Source organism: Hevea brasiliensis, chromosome 3 (genome assembly GCF_030052815.1).
Source record: "Hevea brasiliensis isolate MT/VB/25A 57/8 chromosome 3, ASM3005281v1, whole genome shotgun sequence".
In the NCBI taxonomy this organism is placed as follows: domain Eukaryota; kingdom Viridiplantae; phylum Streptophyta; class Magnoliopsida; order Malpighiales; family Euphorbiaceae; genus Hevea; species Hevea brasiliensis.
In genome coordinates this window covers 231015-242073 of record NC_079495.1, presented here as the reverse complement: position 1 = coordinate 242073, position 11059 = coordinate 231015, and the positions used below count along the sequence as shown (strand labels likewise).

The window sequence follows — 11059 nt, the reverse complement described above, 5'->3', positions numbered from 1 at the left end:
TAAATAAGAAATATTTTACTATTATAAAGTTAAATGTTGTTATTGCTGTTATTTAATTAAATAATATTTAATTATAAATTAATTTTTATTTAAATAATTTTTATTTATTTGTTTATTTATAATATGTCATATAAGATATTTAATACACATTAAACACTATATTTAAAAATTATTTATATTATTTTTTTATAAATTCATTTATACAAAAATATTATTTACCACATGTTACTTTTTATAATAATAATAATAATAATAATAATAATAATAATAATAATAAAATATTATTGATAGACATTATTTTAAAAAAAATTGATCATTAATTTGTGATCTCATAATTAGTTATCATATAATTTGATGAACTTTAAATTATTTCATATTTTTAATAAATATTTTTATTAAATTATTATATTTTCTATTATTTTTATTATAAAATTTTTGTTAAAATTTTTGAGAAACCAAAAATGTGGTTTATATAAAAAGTTATAAAAATAAATATAGATATTTGACTTATTTATAATTACTATGTATTATTTTTTATATTAATAATTTAATATTTATTTTATTTCATTTTTCTAATATTAATTAATGTTTATTATTTTTATCATTATGGTCATTTAATTTAAATGGCCTAATAAATAGAAAATATTTTATTATAATAAAAATTAAATTTAAATACTTTTATTACTATTATTTAATTAAATAATATTTAATTATAAATATTTTTTATTTAAATAATTTTTATTTATTTTTCTATATATAATATGTCATATGAGATATTTAATACATATCAAGCACTCTTCTCTTACCAAGTATTTTTATTTTAACTAAATGTTTTCAAATCTTTTTTTATTTATTCTATTTCTTTTAAAAGTTAATCATTATCAATTTTTAAAATTTATTTATTTAAATATATTTAATTAATATTTATTTAATTGTTAATTTTTTTATAAATTTTTTATTTAATATGTCTTAAACTTTTAAATATTTTATTTTGTTACAATTATATGTTGAATACAATTATAACTAATATTTTAATTATTCATATTTTATTATTATTAATTCATAGTAAGATTATTTTAAATTTTAATTAAATATCTATATTTTTATGCATAAATTATCTTTCAACGTAAAAGTAAAATTTTAAAGATAAATTATAAATATGATTGTATCCAAAATTTAATTACAAATAAAAATAATTAAAAATAATTAAAGTTACAATATTAAAATTATAGAATTTATCAGTTAAAAAATTATATGTATTTTTAATATTTATTATATTAATAAAAAATATAAAATTTTAATTTTTATAAATATTTTTATTTTATATTATAAATTTATATAAAGTGATAACTTTTTTTCAAAAATTATCTTATAAAAATAAATTAGATTAATATAAAAAAGTTGCATAATATTTTTAAAAAATAATATAATATAGTGTTATTTTTAATTAATAATAATATTATATATTTTTATTATTATTAAAATTAAATAATTTAATTTATTATTAATAATTTAATATTTTTTTATTATATTAATAATAAAAACCGTTATATTTATATATTTTAAAAATAATATTATTTTTTTATTATTTTAATATATTTTCTATAATTTATAAAAATAAATGTCAATTTAAATAAATTATAAGATAAAATATAAAAATTTCATGAATTTTAAATTATTTTTTAAATAAAGTACTTTTATTATATTTTTAATAAAATAATTATAAAAATTACTATTAATATATATATATAAATTAAATAGGTATTTTAATTAATTATACCATAAATTAATTAAAAATTTATTATTATAATAAATAAAAATTCATTCAAATAAAATTAAATAAGAAAAAAAATTTAATTTAAAATTAATTCAATAATAATAATTTATTTTATTTAAAATATAATTAAAATTTAAATAAAAAAATAAAAATTATAGATCACCCATACGTAATAGAGATATTATGCTATAATATATGATATACAAGGAAAGGATACGAAGAACAAAAACGCTGTTTCTGCCCATTTGGCCTTGCCATGCAATGTTGCAATTAAAATTAAAAATAAACAAAACGAAGGAAAGGAGACGGAAGAGATAAACGTTGTTGTTTGAAAATCGAAACAAACAACGTCAGACTTCCCATCGATTTGTTTATTTATTATTATCTTTCTTTCATTTTCTTTTAAAATCTTTTAAATTTTAAATTATTTTTAATAATTATATAAATTTTTAAAGTATATCAAATTTAATTAAACATAATAACTTTTTAAAAAAATTAAATAAATTTTTAAAATTGTTAAAATAAATTAAATAAACATTTAAAATAAATAAATTTTTAATTTAAAAAAAATTACAATTTATTTTTAATATAAATCAACCTAAAAATAGTATGAATCAGTAATCTTACATTGACTTTTTGAAAAGTTTATATTTATATGATTTTTATCCGGATAATTAAGAAAAATAATGAGAAAAAAAAAAATCAATGTACCCTATTTAGATTGATGCATTTCCCATGGTAGAGAAAAATAACTATTATATCATCATTTTCTCTGACGAGAACGGCCGTGGAAAGGCTGGATTATACAAGACCCTTCCCGGCACTCCAATTGTTGGCTGGTTGGAGGTGGCGGTGGAAGTGGTGGTTGGGGTTTACTTTCTTTTCACTTCCCTTGTATAAGACAAAAAGCCCTCCATGTTCCAGAGGCCTATTCAACCCCACCACGGCGGTGCTGGACCTGCAGGTGGGAGAGTGGGCCATCAGGAAGATATGCAAGTCCAAATGCAAAATCAGAATCACACTACAACTACTCAAAGAATTGGAGCAGCTGAGCCATGCCTTGTCTTGACTTCCGATCCTAAACCTCGCCTCCGCTGGACTGCCGATCTTCACGAACGCTTCGTTGACGCCGTCACTCAGCTTGGTGGTGCCAATAGTCTGTGCTTCTCTTCCTTCCTTTACCCTTTTTTCTTTTCTCTTTGCTTCATGCTTTCTCATGTAAAAGTTTCTAACTTTATTGTTTTCTCGGCATTTTACTTGTTGGTCCTCTGATTCTCTTTTATTCTTGTTCATATATGTGCCTTGCGTAGTTTCACTACTCGGTCCAAATATGAAATTTGCTCTCGAAAAAATTCTCTTCTATTCTTGTTCATATATTTGCCTTATATTTTCCCATGTGGTGTAAGTATTATCAACATATATACATGTCCACTGATACATCTTTTGTCGACTATACCTGTGTGTTGCTATAAAGTTGTTTAAGCATATCGAAGTCTTCAAATTTTTGCGTCTGGAAGTAAAATTTATGTCTTTAAGCGTTATGAACCCATGTTATTTAGGTATTCAGTAGCTCAAAACCCTGTTTTATTGCATCTGTTATCCCTTGTTTCAAACGCTATAGGCTGTTTGGTGTTTTGTGCTATTTTGGGAACTCAAAATTGGGCCTTTCCTTTTCTTCTTATCAGGTTTAATGTGAATTCTGGCTTTTGCTTGTGTATTTGCTATAGCTGTTATCTGTTCAACTTGCAATAAAAAATTCAGGATGTCATGAGCTACAAATCTCAGTCATACGTCGGTGTTGTCCTTAACTAGCAACTTAGTTCTTGACTAACCTTAGTCCCAAACTAGCTGGGATTCATTATATAGATATTTGTTCCTGAAAAAAATATACAATAATAATAATAATAATAATAATAATAATAATAATAATTATTATTATTATTATTATTATTATTATGTAAAATCTATCAACTTACCACTTTTCCTCCATTTGGGCTTGGGGCACATATGCTGAACGTTGTACAAAGTCAAATCTGAAATAGGTAGGACTTTCGATCTTAACTAAATAAACAGCCGAAGGATCAAGCTTGGATTCTATTGAGTTCCATCCCTGTTTCTTTTCTGGTAAATACGAGGTCATACTTGTTCACTTGGCAGATGGAAATGGTGCAAGCCTAAACTGCTATTATGTAATTTGTTTGTTACTTTGTTACTAGTTCACTTTGAAAATAACTACATATCTATACCTAGTTTAGTAACTGTTGGGAATCTCTTAACTGTTTGGATACTCATGCTGTTACTGTTCTCAATGAGGACGTGAATGATCATTGCAGAAGCTACACCAAAGGCCATCATGCGGACAATGAATGTAAAGGGACTTACACTCTTCCATTTAAAAAGTCACCTTCAGGTTTTGTTTCATCTTTCAATAATATTGCTGATGTATTGCTAATGGAAATGAAACTCTTATGCCTTGAGTGTCAACACATACATATCTTGTGGTATTGCAGAAATATAGACTGGGTAAGCAATCAGGGAAGGATATTGATGAAGCATCCAAAGATGGTTCGTCCTGTTAATTTCTCTCTGACCTTCATGGTGAATGATATCAGTAGCACAATTTTGCTGTCAGTAACCAGTTTGGCTAAATTCCTGACATTATCTCTTAAAAATTATATAGTTGCCATGCCCCTAAAAATAAAAAATAAAAACCGCAAAGAAATAATTAATAAAAGGAGATAAAGGCAAAGTGGCCCATTAATGTTTTCATTCAGAAGAAAAGAAAACCAGATATTGGCATTTGATTATATTTTGATGCCTTTCTTCTTAGAAAAGCCTATTTATGTTAACTCTATGTAATTAGAAACCTAAATCTAAACTGAATGTTTATATTGTCCCTGTTTGTGCGAACTATCTTCCCCACTTCCTGAAGGGTTGTCTGGAGCATACCTTTTCAAAAGCCCTGGTGGCAGTAATTCTTCACCAATTATTACTTCTTCCTATATGAATGAGTAAGATGATTTTTCTTCTTCACTCAAAAAGTCACCCGTGTGTAGTTGAATTACTGAATTATGTAAATATTATTTTTTAGGGGTTATGAAGTGAAGGAGGCATTAAGAGTGCAAATGGAAGTTCATAGTAAATTATATCTGCAAGTTGAGGTAAAATTTTCCTCATATGTAGTAATCATCACTCGTCTGCCCCAATTTTGGACTGTTTCCATGAATGACATGCTTGCTGACGGTTACTTGGCTGTGGGTTTGTTTAGGCTAAAGAAATTGATTTGATAATTCTGGGCCTCTTGATAACTGCTTTTGATGGCAGTGCAAACTTGCACAAGATAGCAATTACCTGATAATTATCAAAACTTCACTCGCTTGTTTAACTAGGAACTATCAAGACTTTGGATCTGGCCTTGCAATGTGCAGTACTTTTCTTTTGGTAAGGTTCCCTGTGCCCCAACTAGCTCATCTTCATACTTTTTTTGTGTAGGTGGAGAAGCATTTGCAAATTCGCCAGGATGCAGAAGGAAGATATTTAGCCCTGCTTGAGAGGGCTTGTAAGATGCTTGCTGATCAATTTCTTGGAGGTACAATTATTGACATGGACAGGCAGAAGGGTTCAGGGAATATGACACCAAGAATTACCTCCCTTGATCCACTTGGCTTTTACTCTTTGCAAAGTGAAGCAGCAGCTGAAGTGCATGGCCCAGAAGAAGTAACAACTAGTTTGCATCACCAGGGGGCTGATTGTTCCACTGAGAGCTGCCTAACTTCAAATGAGAGTCCTCGAGGACTTGCTCTGGAAGGATATCCAGTTGGAAGTAAGAAACAGATTCTGAGTTTGGATTCAACAACAGCATCTCTGATTTGGAATGAAGCGAAGATAAGAACCTCGGAGGTTAACATGAGCACAGTTATTCCGCTTGGACTTGCTGGGCATGGCATATGGAGCTGAGAAGTTCTTGTCCAGTCTGCAGCTCATTCATTGAGTTAAAATTTCAAGTGGAATATTAATATGTTTTTGTCGAAAGTGTTGACAGTAGTAGCGGAAATGACGTGTCTTGAAATTGTAAATTTTGAATTTCAATATATTGACGTGTTGGACACTCTTGCTGATGATTATTCTGCATCTTTTAGTGGTTCTATTTGGAGTTGTTTCCATTTTGCTCAATGTTACTGGTTTTTGTGGTTCACATAATCCAAGTAGCAGTTGTTTGTTACAAGGATTGGCATGGATAGCATCTGTATCTATGTCTGCTGGGAAAGTAGTCAAATCAGCTGGATGGACATCATGTGTAAGCCATAATTTGGATTGAGAAACTGCCGGCCCTTGGAATGGGCGGCTTGAGATTATGAATTTGGTTGTAAAGATGCGATTAATACTTATTACGATTGAAGGTGAAAGCTTCAAGAAGGCCATTTTGGTCTAATTACGCGTTAGCAAGCTGTTTGAGCAGCAGCCGGCCTTGCCTGCAACATTTTAATAATGTTCTATTTTCGGCATGACACGAGAAACAAGAAAAGGGTTAATCTTATTTCTGTGTTCATATATGACATTCACAAACCATAGTTACACTGAACATTTAATCAAATTAATGGGTGACTTAAGTTTTTTTGTACTTGATCAATGAAGAGTACCATATGTCACGAGTATTTTATACTTGGCCATATTTGATATTCACCCATTAATTTGTAGTAATGTAAGCGAGAATTTTACTAAAACTAAATCTAGAACTCTCAAGTCTGAGAGACTCATTTCATTGTGTAGAAAAGGATAACCAATGGGCCTCTTTCATTTGGAGTCTTAAAGAAAATTTAGTGGAATGCGGGTAGAATGGCAAAATGGCATCATCCTTGTTTAAAAAATAAAATATGGGAAAATGTGTTAGCGGTGCAAGGTTTTTATGTACTTATTTGCGGAAGATGTTACCAATCAATTGTTTAATTTTTATATTATAGTGTAATTAATAATTTATATTTTATATTTAAAAAAATATATTAATGAGTCTCTAATATTTGATGTCGTTCATTACTTAATCTCTACATCCAATTTAAATTAGTTTTTCTATTAACTAATGACATTTTCGTGTGTTTAAAGGAGGGAGACAAGTTACTTTTATCAATATTTAATTTTTTTATTATAGTGTTTATTATTATTTAATTATTGTATTATACTCCATCCATTTTATTTCAAATACATTTAAGTTAATACTTTCTTAATTAATATATTTCAACAATAAACAAAGGTAAAATTGAAAAAAAAAATAATACTTTTTTAATTTTTTAAAATGGCAAATAAAATGGAATTTTTTTTTAAATTATCACTTGAAGTGTGATGATGGGAGCAGTAAAATTAATTACTTGGTTCTCATATTTTGACTTTTATTGCCTTGTTAGCACTTAAAATGAACAAAATAATTAAATAATTAATGGAATAAAAAATAAAAATTATTTAATATGTTTTTCAAAATATAAAGATGAAATTATTAATTTTATTATAATATAAAAATTAAATAGTAATTTTTCTTAATTAAATTTATTGGTATTGTAAAATCTAAATTTCTTGTTCAATAACACAATCTTTACTAATTACTAAAAGTAAAGCCGCCAATTCGTTGGTTCCCCTAATAATTAATTATTTAAATTTAATTTAACTCAAAAATTAAAATATATGGGCTAAAATTATTAATTTCAATAAAAATTAAAAAATTTAATTTCTTAATTTTTGAATTAAATTTATTAATTTTCTTAATTTAAACCAAGAACTAATAAGTTCAATCTATTAATTTTTAAAATTTTTAAATTAAATGGAATTTAAATTAAAATTTTTAAATAATTTGAAAAAAATTAAAAATAATTAAATTAAATACTTCTAACAAGTGAGCCATTATTCTCTGGTATGCATACGACGTAGAATTCCGCCTAAATAGTTTGCGCTTAGCCAGTCCCAAACCCGAATAAATGAGGAGGGTTGCGGTAGGTGACAATCAGCGAAAAAATTTCGTCACACTTTATGATATGGATTCAAATGATATAAACGTTGGGGCGTCCTCTACTAACGACGCGCTACATCGGAGACCTGATGTAGTGAGAAATATGTAAGAGTGTAGGGCGTTCATCGAAAGCGACGCGCCATGCCAGCACCCGGGTGTGGTGTTAAGTGAGCAAGGGTTCCCTCATCATGGACGGGTGTGGGTAAAGAAGTTAGTTCATAGGACAGATAGTAGAATAGATAGTAGAACAAAACACAAGATAGACATAGAAAACAATAGAAAATATCATAAAATGAGACCAATTAGGAAGGAGCAAGATATGATGAGGATCAGGGTTGGTACTTGGAATGTTAGATCACTTATAGGAAAATTAATGGAGCTTGTGGATACTTGGAAAGGAGAAGGGTGAATATTGCTTGCATTCAGGAGACTAAATAGGTAGGAGAGAAAAGTAAGGAAGTGGGTAATTTAGAGTACAAACTGCGGTTTACCGGAAAGGAGAGAAATAAGAATGGAGTGGGTATAATCATAGACAAGACATTGAAAGATGTAGTAATAGCTGTGAAAAGAGTAGGAGATAGAATTATATTAGTAAAGTTAGTACTAGAAGGAGAAACAATAAATATAGTTAGTGCTTATGCCTCACAAATAGGACTAGACAGTGAGAGTAAATAAAAGTTTTGGGAAGATATGGATGATTTAATGCAAAGCATACCGAATGAAGAGAATGTTTTCATTGGTGGAGATTTGAATGGACATGTAGGAAGTGATAGATAAGGTTATGAGAATGTTCATAGAGATTTTGGTTTTGGCAGTCGAAACGAGGAGAGAAAAAGCATCATGGATTTTGCTATGACATACGATCTAATACTAGCAAATACATGCTTTATAAAAAGAAAGTCACATTTAGTGACTTTCAAAAGTGGACAACATAGAAGCCAAATTGACTTCCTCTTAACCAGGAAGACAAATAGAGCTCTATGCAAGAATTGTAAGGTCATTCCAGGAGAGGCTTTAATAAGTCAACATCGGTTGGTGGTATTGGATATCAAGTTTAGGAACAATTCAAGTAAGGTCAGAAGAAATAGTGTAGCTCGAATAAAGTGGTGGGAGTTCAAAGGAGTAAAGCAAGTGAAGTTCAAAAATGAGCTTCTCGAGTCCGAAGTATGGAAGCTGGGTATGGAGGCCAATGATATGTGGATACAAATGGCATCAAAGATTAGAAAAGTAGCTAGAAAAGTACTTGGAGAGTCCAAAGGATATGAACCACCTTCAAAAGAGAGATGGTGGTGGAATGAGGAAGTACAAAAGGCAGTGAAGAGAAAAAGGAAATGATATAAGAAATTACCTAAATGTGATAATAATGAGGTATATGAACAGTACAAGATAGTAAAGAAAGAGGTAAAAAAAGGTAGTTAGTCAAGCAAGAGCACAGGCCTTTGAAAAGTTATATAAGAAACTTGAAACTAAAAAAGGGGAGAAAGATATTTATAAATTAGCAAGGAGGAGAGAAACGAAATGTCAAGATCTTAATCAAGTTAGGTGCATTAAGGATAAAGAAGGAAAAGTGTTAGTGAAATATGAGGGCATTAAAGAAAGATGAAGAAATTATTTTAATGATCTCTTTAATAATAGTCAAAATGGTAATAGCATGAATATAGACTATAGAATAATAGAAAATAATTTGAATTATACTAGAAGGATTAGATCTTTAGAAGTAAAGGAAGCACTTAAGAGAATGAAAGTGGGTAAAGCCTGTGGACCCGATAAAATACCAATTGAAGTATGAAAGTGTTTGGGAGATATGGGAGTGACATGGTTAACTAAATTATTTAATAAGATTCTAAACTCAAAGAAAATACATGATGAATGGAAGAAGAGTATTTTATTACCTATTTTTAAAAATAAGGGAGACATACAAAGTTGCTCAAATTAAAGGGGAATTAAACTCATAAGTCATACTATGAAGTTGTGGGAGAGAGTTGTGGAGCATTTACTACGTCATGATACTTTTATCTCTCCCAATCAATTTGCTTTCATACCTGGTAGTTCAACTATGAAAGCGATCTTTCTTATTTGAAGTTTGATAGAGAAATATAGAGATGTGAAGAAAGATCTGCATATAGTTTTTATTGATTTGGAGAAGGTTTATAATAGTGTTTCAAGAGATGTCTTATGAAATGTGTTAGAATAAAAGAGGGTATCTATTAGATACATACAAGTATTGAAAAATATGTATAAAGGAGCAACTACTATTGTGCGCACAGTGGGAGGGGACACAAGAGATTTTCCGATCTCAATTGGATTATACCAAGGATCAGCCATAAGCCCTTACCTTTTTACATTAGTTTTAGATGAATTGACGAAACATATACAAGAGAGTATTCCTTGGTGCATGATGTTTGCGGATAATATTGTTCTGATAGATGAGACACGAGAAATCAATAGAAAGCTAGAGCTTTGGAGAAGTACTCTAGAGTTAAAGGGTTTTAAGTTAAGTAGAACAAAGACAGAATACATACATTGCAAGTTTAGTAAAGGCCAAACTAGTGATAGGAAATGAGTTAGTTTGAATGGAGTGGTACTGTCCCAAAGTAATCACTTTAAATATCTAGGCTCAGTCCTTCAGGTGGATGGGGGATGTAAGGAGGATGTAGTCATAGGATTAAAGCTGGATGGTTGAAGTGGAGACGTGCCACGTGAGTTTTATGTGATCGTAAGATTCCTAATAAGTTGAAAAGAAAATTTTACCGTACAACCATATGACCGGCTATGTTATATGGTAGTGAGTGTTGGACACTGAAAGAGTCGTATGGGTCTAAGATAAGAGTTACAGAGATGAGAATGTCAAGGTGAATGAGTGGCCATACTAGACTAGATAAAGTCCGTAATGAGAGTATTAGAGAAAAGGTAGTAGTGGTGCCAATTGAAGATAAGTTGAGGGAAGGGAGATTGAGGTGGTTTGGTCATGTGAAGTGTAGACATATGGAGGCTCCAGTTAGACAAGTAGAGCACGTTAGGTTAGAGGATAAAAAGAAAAAAAGGGGTAGACTTAAATTGACTTGGAGGAGAGTAGTACAAAATAATATAGAAGCATTACACATTTCTGAGGATTTAATCTAAAATCGTTTAGAGTGGAGAAAGCGAATTCATATAGTCGACCCCAAATTTTTAGGATAAAGGCTTAATTGAGTTGAGTTGAGTATGCATACGACATAGACGGAGAAGGGGAGAACAATCTCAATGCTTTAGCAAACTATGATAGATACATACTACGAGTTTTAGTA

At 29.3% G+C, this 11059-nt stretch overlaps 1 protein-coding gene across 1 annotated transcript; it reads left to right on the top strand.

Moving 5' to 3' along the window:
* The first annotated feature begins 2477 nt into the window (after window positions 1-2477).
* On the top strand, window positions 2478-5901 carry LOC110654982 (protein PHR1-LIKE 3). The gene is made up of 6 exons (XM_021811133.2): window positions 2478-2933; window positions 4111-4187; window positions 4288-4342; window positions 4710-4788; window positions 4869-4938; window positions 5270-5901. The coding sequence occupies exons 1-6, from the start codon at window positions 2693-2695 to the stop codon at window positions 5732-5734; spliced, it is 987 nt and encodes a 328-aa protein (XP_021666825.1). The 5' UTR covers window positions 2478-2692; the 3' UTR covers window positions 5735-5901.
* Window positions 5902-11059: the final 5158 nt, after the last annotated feature.